The 25212-nt window shown below is 36.8% G+C and overlaps 1 protein-coding gene across 14 annotated transcripts in view; it reads right to left on the reverse strand.

Moving 5' to 3' along the window:
• Nucleotides 1–25212, reverse strand: part of CCDC88A (coiled-coil domain containing 88A) — a 79939-nt gene that overhangs the window by 33424 nt on the left and 21303 nt on the right. For all 14 annotated transcript variants that reach the window (XM_027788397.2, XM_005238578.4, XM_027788398.2 and 11 more), the window contains 11 exons: nt 22352–22421; nt 17711–17769; nt 16253–16336; nt 15600–15740; nt 14296–14465; nt 10103–10184; nt 9276–9434; nt 5332–5478; nt 4212–4356; nt 3308–3492; nt 1025–1162 (listed from right to left, as the gene is read on the reverse strand). In XM_027788397.2, coding sequence (XP_027644198.2) covers nt 1025–1162; nt 3308–3492; nt 4212–4356; nt 5332–5478; nt 9276–9434; nt 10103–10184; nt 14296–14465; nt 15600–15740; nt 16253–16336; nt 17711–17769; nt 22352–22421 — 1380 coding nt within the window. The remainder of the gene's footprint in view (nt 1–1024; nt 1163–3307; nt 3493–4211; nt 4357–5331; nt 5479–9275; nt 9435–10102; nt 10185–14295; nt 14466–15599; nt 15741–16252; nt 16337–17710; nt 17770–22351; nt 22422–25212) is intronic.

Genomic DNA, 25212 nt, shown 5'->3' on the forward strand with positions numbered 1-25212 from the left:
TTTTCCATATTTTCTTTAAAAGTATCCTTAAATGAAAGTAAAGCTTCAGTGCTGAGGGTTTGGGGTTTTTTTGGTTTGTTTTTGTTTTTTTTACTTTTTCTCTCTTTTCTAAGTCTAGAATTTCATTTACTGATTAAATTTGGCCTTTAAAGTTTTCAGGACTTTTGAAATATAATATTCTGTATTGCAACATACAAAAGATAACTACAGTTCTAATTCTGAAAGACTTGATTACTAAATGGGGCATATTTCCAGAGTTTCCATAACTCTTGCTTTCTAGTGGCAGCCTTCCACAGGTCCTCTGAATTGCTCTGCAAAGATCTTTAGAAGGTGTCAGCACCCTTAGATACAGATACGTCAGTGACATTCAGTACCCACCCCAATACAGCTCAAATCACTTACAAAGACCCAGATGCCTGTTTCTGGCAACCAAAAATAAATTCTGCTAGCCACCCACAAGTCACAGCTAGAAAACATTCCACTATAGGGCAATATTATGAAACTGGACATGATGGTTCCTACCCCAGAAAAACAAGACTGAACGACACAGGAAGAACAGTTTCAGCAGTGGAGCAGCAGACCAGCTCTGCTATACCGGTCTCTGTCTGGTCCCTTCAAGGGACAGGCTGCTGCAATTCTCATTAATACTCCGACATTACTTCAAACACTGACCAGCTGTCTGGAACCTGTTTTCCTCCATTGAGCGGCGTCTGGCTTACCTCCAAAGTTCCCAATTTTCTATTTTGGCTGAGCTGCACCCTTTAAGCAACCATAGCAAACGTACAGCCCAGGAAAGCCACAGAAGCCTTACAAAACACTAAAAAGTTCTAAAACTAACAGTGAAGCCTCAGCTAAAGATGAATCATGTGTCTCACTGGCTGCAGGTCTTAGACAAGCAATTGTGCTGCAGATGTGTCCTTTCAGCAAATCTGCTCCATTTACAACACTTTTGTGCCTGTAAAAAAAGTACAAAAGGAGAACAGTACAGTACAATGCAGCATTAAAACTTGATTTTGCTACTCACTTGTCGCTCTGAGTTTTCGCGAAGTGTTTCAAGTGTCTTTTCAAGCTGTGCTTTTTCTTTCATCAAATCTTTGCTCAAATTCTGACTGTTCTGAAGACTTTGTTTCTCTTGACTAATTTCATTCTCTAGCTCTTCAAGCTGGGGAAAAAGAAATACATTTTTTAAAATGTACTTAAAAATTACAATAGTATTACTCTTAGCTAGGTTGAAGGTACCCCAATAGCAATGAATTTGTAAACGAAGAAGGTTGAAGGAAAGAAGAAAATGGAATCTTCTGTTCTATATCTGAAACAATTCATCTCTTCTTTACTTCTGCCAGAATTTTCTCCCTGGCTCAGAAGACTGTATCTATAATGTACTTTTGCATTAAAAAAAAGGGTCAGATTTTATTAGGCGCTGGGTATTTCCCAAGCATCTTTTTTTCTCTTAAAGTTCCATTTTAGTAAGATTTTATACTGCTTCGCCAAGTCCCTTTTAACTTATAAGGACTGAATGTTGTTTGATCTTACTCAACTATTTCAAGAGATACTTATGACTATTCCTTGGGAATTAAATAAACAGGTTTGTTTTGTCAAATGGTTCCAACTCGCAATGTCACCAGACAGCAAAACTCTTTACAAGTGAAAAGAAGCAAGTGTGATTTTTCTGTCACATGTAAGTTATAATTACTTAGAATATAAACCTTCCAGCAGATGATTGCTTCGATGTCAAGCCCATTGTCCACGTGCTACCCAGTCCTAGAGAAGTCCAGACATAACTCAGACCCCAGGCAGGGGGAATACTTTTAGAAATAAATTATCTTAGTTATATACATTTAATTGCTGCTAAGTAATACTGAGAAGTAAAATCACAAAGAGGTTGTAGAATGGAATTTGTTACTCCATGAAGCAATTTGTTGATCCAAAATATGCAAAAAGCATGGTATCAATCAGGCCAGAACCTGAATTCAGTATTTCTCTTAGGATGAGAATACTAGTGTTTGACCAGCCTTTTGTTTCCTTCTCCTTCCTTCTCCCAAATTCCAGTTTTCCCGGTCCCTTGCTTAGCAGACCAATGCATATTTTACAGGGATATTGGCACTTTAATAGGTTTTTGCAAAGGAGAAGTAACTGGCTCAATCGCCCTAGCAGCAATGCAGTCACCCTCCACTTGGGAACCAAATTTACCCATTGCCTGACCAACTGCCAACTGGGCACTGGAACTGTAGTTCCTGTGGTCACTTACCTTTTATTTATAAGACTATTATTGGTTTGTTTTAAGAGAAAGCGTGTCCAAATACAAGTAGGCTATGAATACAGGATTGGTAACAGGCATTTTGTTCAACTTCATGCTTTCTACTGAAGTGATCACTGTTCAAGTATCATTTTTAGGGGCAAGTGAGAAAAAGGACTTGTCACCAGACATCTAAGGTGGTAAGAACAGTATCAGACAACCACAAGGATCTACTGCTTCTTATACCTACTCCTTTCTTTTGTATCCTCCTAGCTGTCTTTCTGGTACTATACAGAAACTCAAAGCAGCACACAGGCTGCTGCAAAAACCACCATATTGTTGAGAAATCAGAAAAAGCATGGAAGTATGAAATAAAGTAGGGATTTCTTTCATATATTTTTAATTATCTCTTGCCCACTCTAAGAACAGTCTAACACCTGAAACATCTGAAGCAAAAGCTATTTCAGAAACTTTAAGACATTTCACTTCACTGTAATTAGTCCCCGTTTTTCTCAAATTTTTACTCTCTATAGATATCACTGAATAAACTATTTGATAATACGTAATTTGCAGAGTAAAATATTGTAGATAAATCTGCCAAACTCCTCTCATTCATTTGCTCATCAATTCCTTGGCCCGTGTTCTCTCTTTCTCAGTTACAAATGAGGACACATAACAGAGTTTTTCTGCTTAGACTTACCAGTCAATCTCCACCTATGTACACACACCTTCCCCTGATTACAAAAAAATAGTGTTCTCAAGTATCATAGAAGTTTCATTACTCATTTATGTCCCTAATATGTTAATATTTTTCCCCCTACTGGTGTAAGACCTTTCTGAATATAACGATCGCATTCTTACATCAATAAAAAAGCATCACTGAAAAAGAAAAAAAAAAATCTCTCAGAGGTTGTTTTCTTTTTTACCATAACCTTACAGAAACTGTAACACAATTTAGACCCCTGTAATACTTTTTCTAAAATAACAGGAATTCGTAAAATTATCCTTTAGAAAGAAAGTGGCTAGCAACATTATGCAACTCAGACAATTCAGACATACACTGATGATTACCTTTTTGCTAAGTCTTTGGTTTTCTTTTTCCATCTTCAGAATCCTCGAACTACTGCCTTCTACAGAACCCACTGCACTTTGCAATTCTTCCACTGTCTTCAGCAAACTTTGGTTTTCCATTTCCAGCTTCAGCAGTCTGCTTGATGTCAGTTCATTTACTTCATGGCCAAGTGATTTCTGTGGCACTGTATGAGAAAAACACCATAAAGAAAAAAAGGTTACCTATTACCTGGTCTTCTTGGACTTTGCATTTTTAGACTTCGGGGATATAGAAGCCTTTGATGGTCCTCCAATGCTTTCTTGGTGAATAGAGCTAGTTAGGATTAATTACCCATCCTCCTTACCTAACAGGTAAGGCTGCAGATGCATAAAAGGAAACCTTCTACTCATCCTAATGTTCCTAATCACAGCAGAGATTTGTTTCCTGAAACTGAGGATGTATTTCTGAATTTCCACAAATCCTTTGTATGGGATCCCATGTATGACCAAGCATGCTATATTGGAAGAATCAAAACTTTTGCCACAGCTGTCTCTGCAAACTATTACTCTGAGAAGCTTTAACAAAACTTTCTTAACTTTGGGAACAGTAAAGCAAGTCTGAATGGCAACACAGTATAACTCCAAGATATTTATGGGGTTCAGTTAAACAGAGATACAAACAAGAAGCACAAGAACAGGGACATTTCATGTAGGCTGTATCTCCAAGGATACATGGGAATGAGCAAAAAAAAAAACCAAACAAAACCAAACCACAAGAAACCCCCCCCCCCCCCAAACTGTCACCTTCCCCCAGAGAACAAGACTCTCTACTTTAGAAATAAGGACCTCTAATTTCCTAATGCTGTCCAGCCTCTGAGCTTTCAATTTTTCTATTTTATTTGTTTGCAAGTATTACTCTGTTTACCTTCAGAAAGTTCAGTAGTCCTATTTATCTGTTCAAGTTCCCAGCCAAGATGCAATGATTCATCCATACTTTGTTTCTGAGCCATTTCTAGAGTCATATTTTCCTCCATGAGCTCCTCAATCTTCTTTCTGTCCATATCACGTTCCTTAAAAATTATTTCATATGTAACATTAAAAAGAAGTCTCAACATGCATAAATTATTTTAGTATCTAGTATGCCACAGAGGAATGCAAAGTGTATTTTCTGATTTGCTAATACACAGTAGGCAGGGAGGAACAGACAGAAGTATGGAGAACTTGCAAGTGTAACAACCAGTAAAGAAAAATATGCAGAGAAGAACCTCTTCTCATCTTTTTCAAAGTTCACTTCTCTCCAAGTACCAGGGAAGAAAGTATACATAAGCACAGCTTGGTAGCACACAAAAAACCCCAAACTGACAAAGAAGCAAAATTTTACCTTCTCTAATCTATCCTAAGACTACTTTGATGCAAAAAAGCTGTAACAGGACTCAGTCTGTGATGAGAGCTTCTCACCTGGCTCTTTACGAACCCCTTCACCCAACACACTAACAGGAATAAGTTGCAGCTGTAACTCTCAACATTTTGCAGAAAATGAAAGTAAACAGAAGGTAATAATCTGCTGTCCTTTACAGAAAAGGCCCCCCAACCCACCTACCCCCGGCAAAATATGACTATATTTTGGAATACTTATTTTTGGAGAAAACCCAATTAAAAACAGAATTATTTTGCGAAGAACCTTCTGATAAATATGTCACCATATTGCCAGAATTTGAAATACGAATCGCCTCTTTTATCTACGTATTTAAGTGACAAAAGACTGCCTTCACATAAAAAAACCCCTCATCTTATTGTTCTTACTAATGAGTCTTTGTATTTCTTATCACTGTAATTTAGCTACCCAATTAAACACTGTACTGCCTTTTAAGAAGAGTACTGCCTTTGCAGTTTTTCCTTCCCTAGGAAACTATCTGAAAAGCGTTAGTAAATCAAGAAATACCCTCTTCCTCTCCTCGCCACTATTTTGATTAGAAATTCTTTCATTAAAAAAAAATTAATTCAATGCACATCAGTTGTCTTTGTTATCCTCCATTTACACTTACCATCTCCATATCATGCAATTTAGCTTTTAATTGTAGATTCTCTTTTTCTAACTCATGTAATTTATCAGAACGGGCTCGGGTCCCCTCTAATTGATCTTCCAACATTGTCTTGGTTTCTAGCAACACCTGATTGTCTTCCTTCAATTCCTACAAGAATAAGCAACCACAAAACCTCAACAAAAGCATTTCCTTATTCATACAAACTTTGATACACATAATCACTAGTTTTAGAAATGTTGCTCTAATGCTAAAACACTCTTTTGGAAGCTGTAACAGACATTTCATAAAACCAAAATTACAGGAATTTCACATAACTGTAACTTACAAAACTGTTATGAAAAGAAAATTCTACATAAATTAAATAATCCCTAAACCATTAAGAATAAAGTATTTGTAATTACAATCAAACCATAAATATCTCTGTGATTTGAGATGTGATCTGGAAAGGCGTATTGCACATGCATGGATTACAGCTAAACAAAAGGCTGACATCAATAAAAATTAGAGGTGTCTGGCTCAAAACAAACAAAAATAAGTACTTCACATACCATGTAACTGAACTGCGGAGCTTACTGTACATAACTGTGTAGATGAAAAGGCTTACATGTGTTGAGAAGTCATATAATTCATGCAAGAGAAGGCCAGAAAGCTCCAAATACCACCTCTTACGATGTTAAGCATTGGAACAGGCTGCCCAGGGATGTGGTGGAGTCACCATCCCTGGAGGCATTTAAAACATGCCTAGCTGCAGTGCTTAGGGACATTGTTTAGTGAAGGACTTGGCAGTCCTGGGTTAACAGTTGGACCTGATGAGCTCAGAAGCCTTTTCTAACCTAAGTGATTATACAATTTTATGATTTTGCCGAGCAGAGACTGCTGGAGGCCAGGAGAGCACAACAGGAAAGTATCACCAGGTACTTGCCCTGTTCTTTTACTCTACTCTAGGCATCTGCTATTGGCCACTGTCAAAGACTGGAGATGGATGTAGGCGCTCCTCTTCAGTCCATAATTTGTTTTATTATCAGACTGAACTCCCTCATCTTTGGTTTGCAGGAAATTGAGAACAAAACTGAAGAAAATAATTTTCTACAGGCCATAATTAGGTTTACAGGCCGCTGGGCAAACTTACTTAAGCCCAAAGTAAGGACATGATGTTGAAAATATAACTGCATTCTCAAACTACAACCAGTTGTATTCAAAAGTCCTAAACAGCTTTAGTTTATGTACATGGAGGGTTTTTTTAATGGCATCTGATGAAAATAATAATGTGTAAAATCATACAATTAACAATTTTAGTCATTATATAAATACAAAACTTTTCCAACTTCACTATGCAGTCAGCTGCAAGATCTGAAAAGAGATCAGTGAATACAACATAAATCTTTATCCTTCAAACTCCTCCCTACACAAATATTAAGTTAACTTATAATTATTTTTAAGAAGCAAAGCCAACTAATTAACATCTGTCTCTATTTGAGCATGCTTGAAAAATCAGACAGTTAGAAGCTATGAAACATGTAAACAAATTTCAGGTTTCTTACTAGTTTAAACATTCTATGAAAATGAAATTTCTATTGCGCAGTCTTTTACACTAACTTCTTCCTTTGCCAATTTTTTTAACCATATGCTTTCAGTCTCTCTTAGAACAGTAGTAGATACACACATAAAGTCATTCACATAAAGATGATTTTCAAACAGCTCACATAAGGTTTTCTTGTACGCAGTCAGGCTGATAACAGTGTTCGCCACTCACAGTACCTGATTTTCCAACAGAGCCAAGTATGCTACCCTAGTACATCATATATAGTTAACAGCCAAATACTCTGAGGAAATTAGAGACCATAAATCACGGCACTGGACCTCTATTGCTGAGCTCAAATTCTACACCAGTATCTTGTTTAAACTACGTCAAACACTTAGAAAAGATCCAGAGTTGGAAAGTGATTACCAGCCTTTGTTTTTAAGTGGCATGCGAAGGCAGCTTTGGAGCGTCCTCAAGAATGGATGTTTCAATGACAGCTGGTAAGGTCCATATTTAGTGTATCTTGAGAAAGTTTCCGCCAATTTCATCAGACTATTTCACATTACACAGTAAGATGATAAAATTATTTCCACGAGCAAGGCTAAGAACAAGTCATCTTAAAAAAAGTAATTCTTGGGAACCATGACTTTTAAGTTTCAAAAATGCCTGAAGTATTTTTAACAATGTTTTAATCTGCACCATGCACCTTATCTCTCACCACAGTCTATTAACTTTTTTACACTGCACTTTGCTTAGAAAAACTACCAATCTCATTTTGCATTAAAAAAATAATAACTCCCATGTCAGTTGATATGCTTTATTTCTGACTAAAAGTATTGTTGCAAGTTTTTGATGAAGGAGCTGCAACAGAACATTAAAAACATTTGGGTTTTGCCTTGCAGTTTTTCCCCTCTCATCACAGTAGCTTCTATCACAGCAGTAGCTATTTTATGCTGTAACATATGAAGTATACATTCGTTAAAACATTTCAACTTTTAAACATTCAAAGTAAGAAGTCTCTTTCCAAAGGATGCCATATCAGTGGTAATGAGCGTTATTTTTTCAGATGCGGTAACTAGAATGTTTGGGATACTGCATCATGTCCAGGCAGCAGTTCACTGGGAAGAAAATCTATGGAGGTTCACAGATCACAATGTTGAGATGTTGCTTAGGAGTTACTATATTAGAAGTTGTATAGAAAAGTCACTTCTCTACTGTATTCAGAACTGATAAAGCGATAATTAGAGTATGAGACCCAGTCTTAGGGACTCCATTTTAAGATATGAATTAAGACAGAACCCAGAGAACAGAAAAAACACCTTGTAAGGCACACCGTTGTGGGGCTGCAGAAGATGAGGAGCTAGAAGAGAGGACACATAACACAACACAGTCTTCAGAGAAGAAAAAAGCTGCTACAAAAGGCTGCCGACACTTTGGTGTTAAAGCACCAATTAATGCCAAGCATTCGTTTGAAGTGGTATGGGTATATAAAAAATAGGACTGAATGAGTTCCCAAGACCCCATTCAGGCCTGTGAATCCAAGAAGCCACATTAAATGAAGGAGTCAGGTAAAAATACGCTGTGTCATAGTTTAGCCTAAGATCTTGTTTTCACTTTTTGGTCATTTTTACACTAAAAAGCGAGCTTCATACCAGTATCTCAACAACTGCACCTACGCAACATAGTATTTTTAACAAGCATTTATTTGGAGTTGTCCCTGCTTTTCTAGGGGTACGTGGGTGGGTTTTTTTAATGACCACCTTGACAATTTCTTTAAACTTTCAGTAGTTTTGACTCCCATATGTAACTGTTTCTTTCACAAATTCTGCCACCTTGGCATTTGCCCAACAATTTTGCCATTTACAGACAGAACGATGGCCTATTAAAATCCTGCATGCTGATTTGTTTCCCGAACTTCTAATTCATGTCAGAACTGTAAGTGTCTCATGCCTGGTGTCAACGCATCTTTTTTCAGTACATTTTATCCATGGAATGCAGTCATGCTAAACTCATTTATGTGTATAGCCAGCATTTCCTCAACACTTTACTTAGAAAATTATCTTCTCTTAGGAGATCAAAAAGAGGAGAAAGGTTATTACATTTATAACACATTTTTAACTAATTCCTCCTTGGGTTTCTCAATACATAGTATAATATCCTAAACAGAGGCTCCTACTGATCTTGCTAGCTTACAGCTACGGTGAATACTGCTGACTTCAAATGAAGCTGCATGCCACTACACACAGGGACTCTTACCCTAAAAACTGTAATTTATCACAAAAAAATGACTATCATATATCCTAGAGCAAGAAGCTGTAACACTGTTTTCACGCCCCAATGCTTAAGTCATCAAAGCAACTTTGAAAAAGCCACAGCAAACAAAAAATGATGGTTATTTGCTATTTTTTTCCCCTGAATATACCTCCACTCTAGCTTTGTAGAATTCAATATCATGCAGCCTCTCTTTATACCGGCTGACTTCACTTTCAAGCTTGTCGACTCGAATTGCCTTCTCACGAAGGGCATCTAATTCATCTCTATAGACTCTGGCAGATCGGGCATCTGAGAGTAAATTCATATTCTAGAAAATATGAAAATACAGCAATTAAAGGCAAGAATAATGGACAGTACATGCTGAAGGATAACATAGCTGCTTCAGTATTTAAATCAGGGTAATGCAGAGGAATTAATTCTGAGAAAGGTAAAAAAACCAATTTTTTTAGAGGCTCAGTCCAGATAACATATTTCCAAGAAAACAGCATTGGCCTTTTTCAAGGAGAAGTATGTACATATGCGTTAATTTCAGAACAGTGCATTCCTTTTATGGATAATATTCTCAAATGACCCCCAATAACTTCATACACTCATATCCTAATAATAAATCAACCAGGTGTTTTCCCTCATTATCAACATACAGACTCAAAAATATAAAGAAAACCAGACAAAATTTGAGTGCATTGTTTTTAAGAAACATTCAGCGTATGTACACTCATGGGATCTGTTGGCGGTAAATTGCCTGAATGCAGAAACAAAGAAGTTAGAGAAGGAATACTAACCTAACTCAAAATATTTTTCCAGCATGCTAGACCAGATAAAGGAACAAATTACACAAGACCATGTTCAAAGTGTGAAATAAAAAAAGCATGAAAACATAGTTCCTAATAAAAAAAAGGGGGGGGGGGGGGGCAAAATCGTTCTGATGGTGGCAACTTTTTTTTTTTTTAAACACTAGATTTACAAAAACCATACCTCTTGCTGAAGTCTCTTTAGTTCTGCTTCCATCTGTTCAAGTTCTTGTTTACAGTCAAGCAACTGCTCAGTCTTTTCCTCACTTAAAAGAGAAAACACGTTTCAGTTAAATATGACCGCAAAACTTTGTAATTGTCATCTTGTATGAGAATGAAATACTGAGATTCACGAGACTTCCCTCTTTTAATCTAGAACTTCACGGACATCAGAGTGTAAAACTTAGGTATATCATTATGCTTTAGATATTCTTTAGGTCTTAGTCTACATCTAATCCTTTAAATTTGGTCAGATTTTTCATAGTCCTTTGAATTGTTGTTCACTATGATTTCCTACGTATGCAGGGCAGAAAGCATTAGGGTGCGATAAGGGATCTTTTTGTGATAAGGGATTTTTGTCTTAAAAAAACCCAGACAATACACATGAATGTGTACCAGGAGATTTACATCCAAAAGTGAACTTTGAATAATTTCAAAATATATGTTCAAAAGGTCCAAATATTTTCCAGGTGAACCAGACAATGACCACCAATGCATCCTGTCACAGATCAGGTAAAGCCAATTTTAAAAGCATTTTTATACTTTTGTAATTACTCTTTCTCTTACAGAGAAGAATTAAGATTTCCAGGTGTCTTTTTGCTCATTAAAAGAAGGTATCACTTCATAATCTTAATTTTATGAAACACATAATGAATTTCAATTTTATGGGAAGAACACAGTATCTGGTTTAGTGTTTTCAGAAATTTATAATAAAAACAATTTCACATAGAATACTACAATCCTTACAGGACTCATTTTTAATTTCCAGCTAACACTTATTTCTCAATGCTCAAAAAATAAGTTCGTTAAAAAAATGAGTTTGTTAAACAATGAGTAAAGTACAAGGGAAATATTTAATTCTCTCCAAGACACAGAATACCTAATGCTCAAAATTCAATTGCACCTCAGAACAAACTGTATTCACTGTTGAAAAAGCTGCCAAATCCAATATTGTATACTCATAGAAGATATATCGCACATTCAAACTTGTTACTATATTATTTAATATTTTGCAACACAAGTATGAAACAGAACAGAAGTAGAAAAGGGGGAAATAAGAGAGCCTAAGGTACTGAAATGCATAATACAATCTACAAGTAATCATGCTAACATACATATTTGTTTTAAACAAAACCGAATCAGTTGTTTTTAAAAATAAGCCAGTCTCACAATGAACAACCTTTTTGCAACCACATAGCTTCAAAAAGGTTATTGACAGCCTACAAGTACACGAGGGTTCAACTACATACAGCTCACTGCAACATCACTGCCCACAGCAGATATCAAAGTTTTCTCTCTATGTAGGTGTTCGGAAACCATACAGAAATAAAAACGTATTCTGTATTATATTAGATTACTATAACTTTTCCATTAACATTCATATTCCTGTGTTATCATTCCACACAGAAACACACAGGACTTAACATAGAAAATTAGGTGTGCAATTTCCGTTCCAGAGTTTCTATATTACAAGCCTCAAATCGCTGTTTTGCATCCAACTGAAAAATAATCTTTACAGACCTTTTGTAAGAAATTATATTAGCTTCAGTGCATATTAAACCAGGTATGAAGGTTCGTTGCCAAAACCAGATTATAAATACATTTTAAGATTAACATTTTTAACTTTGGAATTAATCTAATTTTTAATTTATCAAATAAATGCAGCATTTAATACCAAATGCTAGAGACATGAGTTAATTTATCAAAGTCTAGTGTTTTAAATATACTGCTAAGTGTAAAGGGAATTTATTTACAAATTGAATTCAAATAAGAGTGCAAAATGTGAAATGTTCTGAGCCATCACTGTTGCCCTAATTGCATGCTTCAGCTACAAACTAGAGAGGATTGTACTAAATTATACAGAACATACCAGTGTTCACTGTTTAGGCTATCTATTAACTGTCAATCAAACTAATAACAGCAATTTTTTCACTAATTTTCTTGGTGCAGCTGTTTATAGAATATCCTGGGCGGGCTCATTTCAGCAGACACATAATAATACAGACATCAGAAAAAAGGAGCTGTATCTTTTTGTCCTCTGTTCTTCATGAAGACAGAGATTTAGTGGGGGAAGGGGATCCTCCGAGTAAATCAACCAGATACTTAATCCAGTCAGCTAGAGATGATCTGATCTACAAACTCTGATAAGAGCAGACCAGCCTAACTGTGACTTATGCTACCTTCAGCTTTTAATTTTACCTTTCTCCTCTCTCCATGACATGCTGGATTAAAAAAAACCTGCTGTATTTATGCTGTTTCTAAACTATAGGCAAGTTACTATACATATTGAATCTCTTCAGATTTAACATTTGTATTTTAAGTTCAGACTGCACATACTTCACTCTGCTAAAACAACATTACACATTGCTACAGGGAGAAACAGATTCTCCACTAGACTATTATTGTTCTTCCCTTTAAACAGCTCTTCACTACTGCTCAGATTTGTTCCTAGGCTATGAAGACAAAGTACCCACTGATACTTAGTGAGTCAGTTCTCTTCATAAAATAGAAAGGATAAAAAAATTTCATTAGCATATGAAAAACAAAGAAACAAAGATCTTGGTTACAGTGGGAATGATTTTTCACAGCACTTGGATGAGGTGAAGGAGGTGAATGTACACTTTAGCTTAAGAGCCAGGAGTAGTAGAAAGCACTCCCTTAACTGGATGAATGTAGCATGAACGTAGGATGAACCTTAACTGGATCTAACTGACCCAAGCCGTAAAATCTACTCGCTTTACAAATTACACTATTCCTTAGACATAAACAGCCAACCCCTGCCAGTAAATGCAAAGCCTGTTTCACTGCATAGGTTTGCAGTGGGCCAAGAGATTTAGTGGAGTTTGGTTTGCATAATTTTTTTTCTTTCTTTCATTTTTCTCTGTAGAGCAGCATGGCAGACAGAAGTGGAACAGTACTGAAGGGCATGAGCAAATATCGTGCAGACAAGGAAACCTCTACACAGAAAGAAAGAAAGAGATGGGGGACAGGTGATTATGCTAATGATAATTTTCTTCCTATCTGCAACAAATGTAAACATTTCATAAACTGTGAATGAACCATAGATGGCTCTTTCTTACTCTGTTTCCAACAAGAAACAGGTAACTAAATCACGCTGCCAATAAGGAATCACTACAGCACTATCACCTTTTTAAAAGGACCGTTTTGCCACTAATCCTCAAATGGTCAGGACATGGCTTTTGTCTCCAGTCCCTAGCTGGCTGCCACATGTAATAGTTCAAGTGTGTCACCCCATAGTTGCCTCAAATCACAAAATCACAGAACAGTTTGGGTTGGAAGGGACCTTAAAGATCAGCTAGTTCCACCCGCCGCCACGGGCAGGGACCCCTCCCACCAGCCCCGTCCAGCCTGGCCTTGGGCACTGCCAGGGATGGGGCAGCCACAGCTGCTCCGGGCAGCCTGGGACAGTGCCTCATCACCCCCACAGTAAAGAATTTTTCCTAATACTTAACTAAATCTACTCTCTTTTAGTTTAAAACCATTAGCTCTTGTCCTATCACTACAGGCCCTACTAAAAAGTCCATCCCCATCTTTCTTATAAGCCCCCTTTAAGTATTGAAATGCAAAGCTATTCTCTTAGACACATACATAAATACAGATATATTAAACCCACAGTCAGACATTCATTAATGATAACAAACAATAAGAGGAAGCACAAAGAACTTGCCTCTGGAATAACAACATGGACACAATATGTAATAGAAAAAGATAAGGCTGCATTAGATTAGCTGTATTTCTAAAAGACCTAATTCATGTAGAGCAAAGAGCCCATTACTGTATTGTAATAAGCTCAAGAGATCGTTCAAACAGTTTTTCAAAAATTTCAGAGTGCAAAAGATACAAAATTACCATAGCACTAGTTCACCAATTTCACTATGTTTATGGTTAAAAAACCCAACGACATAATGCATAATACAAATTAAGACAAACACGGATGTATTTGTCACACCGGTTCACAAATATGCTTACATTATCAAAATATGCTTCCTGGGGTGCAATAGCTGAAAAAAAGCATTTAAAACATAATTTCACATTTGAAAGAATGAAGAATTTGTCTAGTACTACTGTTGTGCAAAACCAACATAATTTTAAAACCCTACAACTCTCAACACACTTCTGCATTCTCAATGTACTCACAGCTCTTGCCTAAGCCGCCTTATCTTCGCTTTGGCATCTGCTAGCTCTACTGACAGGTGCTGTCTGCTTTCAGTGCGTTTCATGCCAGGAGATCCACAAGGTGATTGTGCTGCTGATGCATGAGGTAGAAAACGGAGACAGTCCCGTTCTTCTGAGAGTTCTATGATAGTCTGAGGGGGGAAAAAAAAAGCATAAATGGCTCTCTGAATGCAATTCTATATCACAAACTATATAATTCACTGCCTTAATAAAATGAAGGCTGAAATGAAGCAAGAATAATGGAAAAGTTTTGCCATGAAAGAAGTCAGAAGCCCTACACACTATATCTTGAGCAGATAAACAGTCACAGCTATTTAACAGTACTGTTTGGCTGTTCTTAAACTCCTCGAATTTAGACTTTCAAGTCCACAAAATTATCAGTGCTCAAAATGGGCTGGGTGATGAAAGGGCATGCATTCCTTGAACATGAGAATAAATATGTATCTCTAAAGAAACTAGTGTTCTTCAGTGAGCAGCAGCATCCTAGGATAATAGGAATATTCCTATATCATCATTTAAATACAGGTGTTATCCTAGTATGAAGATCTCTTGTATTTTAAAGTCACTTTTCCTTTGCGTTGCAAAAAAGTATTACCACATATCCTCTTCCCTCATGGTTAAGTTTATGGTTTTACTCTTATCAAGGCCATGAACTGGAAAGACTAAAAGTTGCTAACTGTCAAAGGAGTATTTGGAATAATTGCAATATTAACATATCCACACTCTACTGAAGGGCAAATCTGGGACCACCACGATGATTCGTAACTTGCAGTTTTTGTTAAATACATTTCTCTATCTTGATTCTCACACAGTGCGATGGTTGTGCCTCATGATATGTTTGTAAAACCCCTCCTCTCCTAGTATGGACTCTGCTCCAGTTCACTCAAACCTATACCAGGGGATACTGTAAAGTAACAGGTGTCTTTCAGCGACTGACTTGCATACTGATAGGTTACTGACTCCTGGAAACTTCAGCTGGTAACAGCATTGGATTTTCTGTTTTCAGCTACAGATCACCTATTTAAAGTTCTTTCAGACACTGGTTACAGGAAAAAGATAAACTGCTACTATCTTTTCTAGTTTGTCACAGTATTCAGCAACTAGTATGCACACCATAACTATGTGAGACTTCCTGGCAGTAAGGAATCCTTGCTTAAATATGCTAACAGGACACACATTAAATTATTAGTTATAAAAATGGTAAGTTGTATCATCTTAAAAAAATATTTCTTATATTTCTCTTAAGTAACAAACCACACCCATACCTCTGAGTGCTCATCTCTTTCATCTATAAGTCTTTTTAAATGTAGCGCCATATTTTTCAAGAGAGGTTCAACATACTCTTGTGTCAATACAATGACATCCATCCACTGCAGGTCAAACACATTTTCCTGATTATGAGTTACCTACACAGAATGAAATGGAAGAGAAAAAAAATATCCTCTTTAAATTGTAAGCGTAGGAAGGAAGCACAAAGAAAAAAACCTTGAAAATAGAGGAAATTGTATGTAATGGAATAGTTGCCTGTCTACCTGGAAGTAGTACCTTGTACTTATGGCAAAATAAAAAGCAAAAGGCGATTATTTCATTTTTTATATATTACATATCACATACACAGGATTTGAATTACGTTTTATAAATAAATTCACATACAAAACTTTCACTTAACCAAATTTGCTGTAAAGCAACAAACTTGCTCCCTGGCACTGCATTAACAATGTAATCCAAAAGAGCTCGATCATGAAATCTTTTTTGTGAATCAACTTAAAAAAGTAAAGGCATTTTTTCCTTACAAAAAACACTAGACACACAAATCACATATTTGATTTACTTGCTTTTGACCAGATGCCATTATTCTTCTTACAGGACAATATTCCACCTCTGAAAAAAATTAAAAACACAAAAAACCCCAATATACCTCTTGAATATGGGCTGCAACAGCTGCTCTAGTATCAAAATCCAGACTTTGGATTCTTTCAATGAACTCTTCTTTCTTCTGACACTAGAAATGAAGACATCTATTTTATATACATTCATATATATATACACACACACACATAATCACAAGTATTTTCATTCTTCCTTTGTATTTCTAAGAGCTAAAAGTGATAAAGCTGACATTATAATGATCACATTACTAAATTATTATCCAATAATTTTGTTGAGCAATAAATACTTGATTTATGACATGTCACAGTAATTGTAACTTTCAACATTAATACAGTGACAGAGAAAAAACAGGTATTGAAACGGAGGAAGGAAAAGGTTTCTTAAAATAGCTACTTCTTCAAATTTTATGATAGTGAGTTCCACAGGTGTTTTTTTTAGCGTCCTTCTCTAGTTGCTTATTTAAGTTGTTATGAACACATAACTGATTCTATTTTTTCAGTTTAATTAGCTGATGGTTCAAACTTTCCTAATAAGAACAGCATTCTATCAAAAAAGTTACTAAATACGTGAAACAGTTTCAGTAAGATATATCAATAGGATAATTTTTCGGTACTTTACCATTTTCTTCCTTTCTTTACAGTATCAGGTAAATGGACAGTATTGCAATTAATAAAATATTAGAAATCCCACATACACAGTTTGCTATATTCGTACAATAAAATGTAAGAGGGTGTACAGTTGTAGCCATTTTAACTGTAAGAATATCCAAATTTTCAAGGAACGCAATGGTACCACTAGAGGAAGGAAGTTACATACCACCTCAGCTATTGTCCTGGTTTCAGTTGGGATAGAGTTTTCTTCTTAGTAGCTAGTACAGTGCTGTGTTTTGGCTCTGATGTGAAAACAACGTCGATAGGACACTGATGTTTTCAGTTGTTGTGGGGTAATGCTTATACTAAATCAAGGACTTTTCAGTTTCTTGGGCCCTGCCAGCAAGAGGGCTGGGGGGCCACAGGAAATTGGGAGGGGACACAGCCAGGACACATGACTCAACTAGCCAAGGAGGTATTCCATACCATATGATGTCATGCTGAGTATATAAACTAGGGGAACAAGAAGGAAGCAGGGGCCATCCAGCATTACGGCATTTGTCTTCCCGAGCAACTGTTACTCATAATGGAGCCCTGCTTTCCAGGAGATGGCTGAACACCTTCCTGCCAATGGGAAGTAGTGAACGAATTCCTTGCTTTGCTTGCGTGTGTAGCTTTTGCTTTACCCTATTAATTTTTTCTTTATCTCAACCCTTGAGTTTTACATTCCCTTCCAATTCTCCTCCCCAACCCTCTGGGTGAGGGCAAACGAGCAAGTGGCTGCATGGTGCTTGGTTGTCGGACAGGGTTAAACCACAACAGGTATTAAAATAGTAAGAAAAGAAATCAGTAACACTTGAACCATTTCATACAGATATAAACATAATTAAACTTACCTGAACCGCACAACCAAGTAAAAGCAGGAGGAGTTTTTTTATTTCTTCAGTACCTGGCTCTAAGAAGAAAACAAGAACAAAAAAATGGTAGGTGCAGAATGGTTATTTGATCTTCTTCCCCTACCCTTCAGAAAACATCAGGTTTTCTCATTATTTTCACATGTTAACCTAGTTTAGAAAATAAAAAGATGAAGAAAACGCCGTCTTTCCAGCTTTCAACTTAGCCTTTTTGCCATCTAACTGCCAACTTTCACTGTTCACAAACAGGGTTAAGATCCATAATAGTTTCAAATGGAAAAAAACATCACTTCAGTCCCTTGTAAAGCAAAACTTCAGACTGGCATTTTCAAAAGTGCTTTGCAGACCTACAATCAAGTTTTCACTTTCTCAGTTATCTCAAGGTTGTTACAAAAGTGCTTAAATGATCTGCCACTCCCAAGCCATAAGAGTTAGGTGACAAGTTCATTTAGAACATTTTATAAAGCTGAATTAGATATTCATCTGCACATCTAAAAAACAAAATGTATTTCCAAATCTGCTCTTAAGCATCTTAATCTCCTAAAGAAGCTTAAGTTAAAGAACTCTGTTTACAGATTAGTAAAGATGTTTCTTACTTTTTACATTCAAAATGTCCTCATCTTGCTACTAAATATATGCTATATCTAGAATACAAATGCCATAAAGTAAACACTTTAAGGATGGCAAAATAGCTTTAGGCTAGCTGGAATTAGATTATTTGTAGTCAAATATAATTTTGCTTTACTGAAACAGAAAACACTATCCATTGGGCTACCTAGGAATAAAAGGGTCCTAACAGCATCCTTTCTACAACATACTCTGGGTTTTAGCCAATAGTTTATGTCATTGTTAGCTAACCAGACAAAAGCAATGCCATCAAACATAATAACGCTGGGTCTGGATAGAAATCTGACCTTTATTCTGCAAAACTGGACTCCTGAGACACAGCTGACGTAACTACTGCTGATAACAGATTCAGTCTCCGCCCAAACAGCAAACGGTGAATGTCTGGCACGTACTGAAGTATGCACAGTCATTTTTGAACCTAACCTAAGTTACTGAAGTCCCTTTTTTTTTTTCCCCCCCCAAAGGTTTCAGTTTGTAATCACAGATGATTCCAGTGACCATGAGACAATTACAATAATCTAAAAGAAAATTCAACCAGAACCTTCCTTCTGAAATGGCAGTTTGCAATCTTCTTCTACATTGGGCAACTAGGTCTGTTTGGGGCAAACATCAACATCAGAAAGATGTAACCAGTCACTTACAAGCACTTGAAAAACTGTCTCCTTTGATGTGACCCATTTTTGTAAGTGAAGTAATGTAAAATCCTTCTCAAAAAGTTACAGATCTAAGATAATCTTGATCAAAGGAGGAAATTAAAAAGCAACATACAAAAAACCTAAACAGACACAGAATCTTCAATGATTTTGACTAGCTTTCAGTAAAGAGTCAAGCCTGCTGCCATAGAGCAGAGATGAGTGACAGATGCTAAGCTTCTCCACCTTCCTCATAGCTTCAGCAGTTCTCTGTGCATTATAACATTAATTAGAGAAACTTTTTTCCACTTTGACTCAACCTACTTCTCTTAGAGGGAGATATGTATAATCCCAATGAACATGTAACGTTTAAATTTTTCAAAAGAGGTTTGTCAAGTAAATACATTACAAAGAACAAGGACTCAAATGGGGGATCTTTATTCATTTATACGGACTTCTTCTATCCCAAAAATTCAAGTTGTGAAGTCTTTCATACAGAAATAGAAAATACTGATGCACATTTCCATCAGAAGCATGCTACTTCAGCTAAAGAAGGGGAACTCCACCTGGCTGCCTGTCTCAATCAACAAAGGTTAGCAATACTGTAGCTGAAGGAATGCAACCCAACATCTCACATCCTATGTTCATTTACCCCAATAAATTCATCACACTTTTTTTTTTTTTTTTTTAAGCAATTCCTGAACTCTTTGGATGCTCATTTGCACACTGCTTAAACATCTCTTGACTGGCTTTTAAAAGCCCATCTGAATATCGTTTCCATGTCTCTCCCCCACATTCCCTGAAGGAACACAGCAAAATACCGAACCACCCCAGCCTCCCACTGCTACCAACCATCTTGTATGTTTTTCTTCCTTCTGCTCCACTGTAAACACAGAAATTGATCATTCTCTTCTACACCCTCCAACTTGCTGCTTGAACTTTGTCCCTGCTCTATCCTATCCTTCGCTCTTCCCTGCACTCACTCATACTTTCATACCCTCTTTAGCCTTCCATCCTCCCCCGGCTTTCTCCCTCAGCAATATGCACTTGTTTTAATCTTTCTTCTTCCTCCACTAAAGAACACTTGCCTCATCATTTTCTCCTTTCTCCTTTCCTCTGTAATTTAACTTAACATTTACAGTCACAGCCTGTAGCTCTTCTCCAGTTTTCTCCTCAAACTGGCCTCCTGCCAATTAGCTCAACTGAAACGTTTCTTGATGAAGTCTCTGATGACCTCTTTTTTTACCAAAGCTCAAATCCAGTATTCTATCTGCATTTTCCTTGATTAGCCAACTGCCTCCAATATAATCAAACACGTGTCTCTTCCTGAAATCTTATCTGCCCTTGCCTTCTCCAATTTGTCATCCTCTGGTATTTCTGTACTAAGCATTCCTTAAGAGCAAAGAAGTAAACCTGGGAGACATTCCCACAAAAAAAATCACAGCTACAGTCTAAGCTTTAGTGGACCACATCTGAAGCATTAACAGAGAATCCACTTTTGCTATGGGGGCTTGCCTTGATGCAATCAGATTTACACAGCAAGTCTCTTAAAAGGTCACTGAGGTTTGATTTTGCTACACTTGCCCACCAAAGGAAAAAGCTTAAAAATCCCTGTAGGGATGAGGTCCTTTTCAAGTTAACACAGCAAGAACAGTCCTAATTTTCAAAGGGGAACGGTTCTGGATGGACCCCAATGGAACAGATCTATCTTCTGTTTCAGATCAAAGTCCATGATGAACTCTGGCAGGAATCCAAAACACCTTGAAGAATATTGTCCATATATAACAATTATTATTTTTTTTTAATATGTGGGCTATGCTACAGTAAAGTCTTTATTTTCTCACAAATCCAGTAAGGTCCCCACAGGAGAGCAATGTGTACACCAGCAGAGGTTCCAGTTGCCAAACCACAAAAGCTGCACAGACTTAGCTGAGGTCCCAAAACAGGAAGAAGCCTTCTTATTAATGACTAAAGCATAGGGGTAATGTACAAAAATAAATACTAAGCTATCTTTGTGGGGTTTTGTAGTGCATTTTTAATACAATATCAGCATACTACACAATATTGTTAAAGACATATTTTGCCTCAGTATCTTGAAGAGAATAAAATAAAATGCCACTACAAAAACAATACTATGACATGGGTGGATTAATGTGTTTTTTCACTAAATCTGGTTTCTAGGCAAATCCGTGGAGTCTTTCAAAAACCTTAAGAAAGTCTGGAATCAAAATGTAAAAGTACAATGCATTCTATTCTTTTGGAAGAGACCACATTCACACTTCTTGGTGCATATGACAGATTACAGTATCTACACATATAAAAACTTAAAAAGGCTTTGACCTCAGAAGCAAAAGCAGCAATATTCAGAAGCAGAAAGTAAAAATAATAATAAAATAAATTAAATCAAGATACCTACATAAATGGGATATATGCAGATGGGATATGGAAAGTATCAACGTTATGAACCCTGGAATTGAAAAGTGAGGTAACACAGATGGTTCTTCTTGCTCATGAGAAAAGTCTTGTCTCACATACACGGAAGCATGGCATATAAGACATCTTAAATAAATAAAAAAAGCCAGGGGAAGCTACACAGCCTGTTAGAGTAGTTCCTAACCTCTCTGCTGAGGTGCTAGAACATCAGAAGTAGAACACCTGGGACACATTAGACCCAAGTAAATAAATTCTGCCCAATCCATAGTGGCTCCATGCAGGCCAGGTGTGTCTGCTCCGTGCTTCTGGAATTGAGAGCATGGTGCAGAGATTCCCAAGTGGCTGTGGATAGTCAGCTGGGTCCATACAGGCTAATTTTCTTGGTCTGAAAATTGCAACTCTCAGAGCTGGAAGCAGAGAAGGTGGGAGCATGGAGAAGACAGCGTCAGTTCAGGGGAGAAAGCAAGAAGGTAATTGCAATATTTTTCAGGTAACGATGTAAGAGAAGCAGGAGAGTTTTGGGGAAAGAAAAACAAGGATCAGGAGTTGGACCAAGTGAGATGCACTGAACTGCCAATTTTCTCAGGGGTGGCTTACATCAAGGATGGTTAAAGTACAGTAGTTGTGAATACATGAAACTTATACTTTGTCATATCAATAGCTCACTGGTTGCTGGGAAACGCACTTTGTTTCAGTATAAATCCTAATGACAGCCAGTGCTGAGGTTTGGACAGAACACATTTTTGTAAGGCGTGGACCTTTGGTGTGAACAAAGAAAATGTTACTACTCGTTATTAAACCACTTATTTGCTAAAAGTATTTACACAATCTTCTGTTGAAAGGCTCAATCCTATATGCATTTTATTTCCAGTGAAATAATACAAATTATTACACTGATATAAATTTTCATCTCAGTTAAAAATAAACTTACCAGAAAAAGGATTTTTGCCAATTATTAATACATTTGGCAAAGACATCATGATCAACTGCTGCAAATTCTCCTATAAAAGTTAATTAAAATATTATTTAAATCATGTATTAAACAAAAGCAAACATCAAATACTACCCACCACTAAAGAGAAACTAGTATTACGTAAGTAGTTTAAAATTTTTCAGGTTTTAATACATACATGTTCAATAATTAATTATTTGGAGTCTAATTAAAATTTAAAAAAAAAAACTTACAAGTAAGAATTACTTCTACAAAAGCCTTGGTTTACTGGTTTGCAAAAGCATCTCAGCATAGTAAAATCCTCTCATAACAATGAGCTAGCTTATAGATCTTAAGCCAACTAGATCCTGTGCCTCAGAACGTAGCAAAACTCCGGTAAATTATTAGTATTCATGTTTCTCTGGCTAGCTTATTGATAGTGCCAACAAAATCTAAGTTGCATTTATACTATAAAAGATTGATTTTCTCCATTTCATGTCCATAGTCTTGGTGGCCTTGCCAAAACGTGCATATGAAAATTACACATTGCAAATTTTTCTGCTGCAGATACGCTGGGCCAGTCCTGAATATAAAGGTACAAAACCCTGTCTGCATTATCAGGCAGAGTTTTAGTTTGGTAAGTCCCACACACTCAAGCAGCAGCTTTGCCTATCTATTCTATAGATTGTACCAGTGGATAGTCAGCCAGTAATGGCTGTAATCAGGTCAAATCCCCAGTCTAGACAGAGCATATAATTCTTCTGAAGCAGAACAGTCTTCCTCCTGTTACCAGATGTTTATTCACAGCAGATGCCATCCTATCAGCAGCTCTGGAGTCATGCTTTTTGTTTTCCCACAATGACAGATTCATGAATACATAAAATGTTCATACACAAAAGCAATGTATTCCAGAACCATCACGGTTTACATCCAAAAGGCACATACTAGGTGTCAAGCCAAAAGCCTAACATAAGAAAAGTGAACTTGCTCCATGTCAAATTTAAAAAAAATGACAGGATTTCCTGAAAAACACCTATAGCAATTATTAGCTATAGCTATATTTGAAAGGTGTCACCAGTTAACATCGTACATAATTTTATCTGAATTGATTAATGTTAGACTGAAAAATATGTACTGTCATTGCACATGCCCAAGACATATTATAAGGAGGGAGAAAATAGCTTTTTTTGCTATAATATAATAAAAATAGCCCACACTAACTAGCTGTGACTTGTACTTCTGAGATCTTGATAAAGAAACTTTTCAAATTAAAAGAAATTAAGTGCACCACAGGAAGTTTTAAATCTATAGAAAACATAAAATGTAAGAAATTCAATGAGTGTTTATAGCTACCACAAACCAAAATCACGTATTTTAAGAAGGGGGGTGGGGGGGGGGGGGGTGGGGGCTTTTTTGTCGTTTGTTTTTTTGTAATAGCTCAAATAATTCCATGCTGCTATTATAAAGCTTTTCTTACTGTGAAGCAGAGCACAAGCATGGGTAACCAAGAAATGTGTCTTCTGTGGACTAGTGACATTATCGCCTCTTTTCACACCTCTACCTTGCTTCACAGATGTCTACCACCTTTTCTGTCACACAGTGCGAACTTCATCAATAAGCTTGGTGCAACTGCTCTCTATCTGTGTTTACTTTGAAAATGACTGCTTCTATTAAAAACCTGAAATTGGAACCTGTGTCCCAAAATTCACAGAGTTCTATTAACTGTTGTTTAACCTGCAAAAAAACCCCACCCTATTTACAAAATTCTGCCTTGCTTGTACAAACTTTTTACAGTTCATTGGCATTTTTTTTATTAAAGACTCACACATCTGTCAAATCAGGCTGACAAAGCACCCATGGGAGTCATGGAAGCTCAGGGCTTCAAAACTCCAAGCCTACCAAAACTTATAAGGTGGATCAGTTCTCCTAAATCAACTGCTGAGAACAATTACACACTCTTATGCTGCCAGGAAATGGATAAGCTCAGAAGACTGGTTTGGGATCTGGTAAGATTCTAGTGATGCTATAAGGAAGTGAAGCAGCTTCCCTGGAAAAAGACGACACAATTGTAATTGCAGAGAAGAACAAAGATGATGCAGGAACCAAAAAAAATGTATAATCTCACAAACACTTTGATTTTGAATGTTATATGCTATCGCTGTAGTTTTTTTGATAAGTACATATACAACACTGATGCAATTTTTTGCTATACTTAGAAAATGCTTTCCACAGCTGTTATAAAAACACATGGAATAAACTAGCATGGACAAGCTCACAATAAAAAAAAAAATAATGTTAATGAGTTAGGATAACAATGATAAAAATTAAAAATCCCCATATCCATTAAGATCTTATTCCTGCTCTAATATTCCAGATATTAGCCAATCTCAATACAGTGGATACTTTCCACATTTCACTACTCTCAGATCTCGGGCATCCCACTGAGATCATATACCAAGCACAATGCCTGTATGGACAGCTTTCCGAAGCACCCAGGTGTGAGGGCTCATGCCTCTGTGAAGGAGTAACCCAGGCTATGAGAGACTTCTCAGATGGATTCCAAGGCATCCGTCAAGCCCTAGCCTTTCTGCCTTGGGTAATTTCACAGGTGACAGGAACTTAACTGATCCCTTCTTGAAAACAAGTTTACTGTGCTACCTTGCTAACCCTTGCACAGGCTGGGGAAAAGTACCAGCTGCCAGGCTGCAGTAAGTCTGACAGGAAACAAAGACTACAGTCCATCTCTTAAAACTTCTCTCCAAACCAATAAATTACCACAATGTGTAAACCTCCCCGTATGCATGTGAGCTTGCCCGAGTCAACACCAACACATGCAAAAAGCAATTTTAAATTTGAACAAG

The sequence above is a fragment of the Falco peregrinus genome, chromosome 11 (genome assembly GCF_023634155.1).
Source record: "Falco peregrinus isolate bFalPer1 chromosome 11, bFalPer1.pri, whole genome shotgun sequence".
Classification (NCBI taxonomy): domain Eukaryota; kingdom Metazoa; phylum Chordata; class Aves; order Falconiformes; family Falconidae; genus Falco; species Falco peregrinus.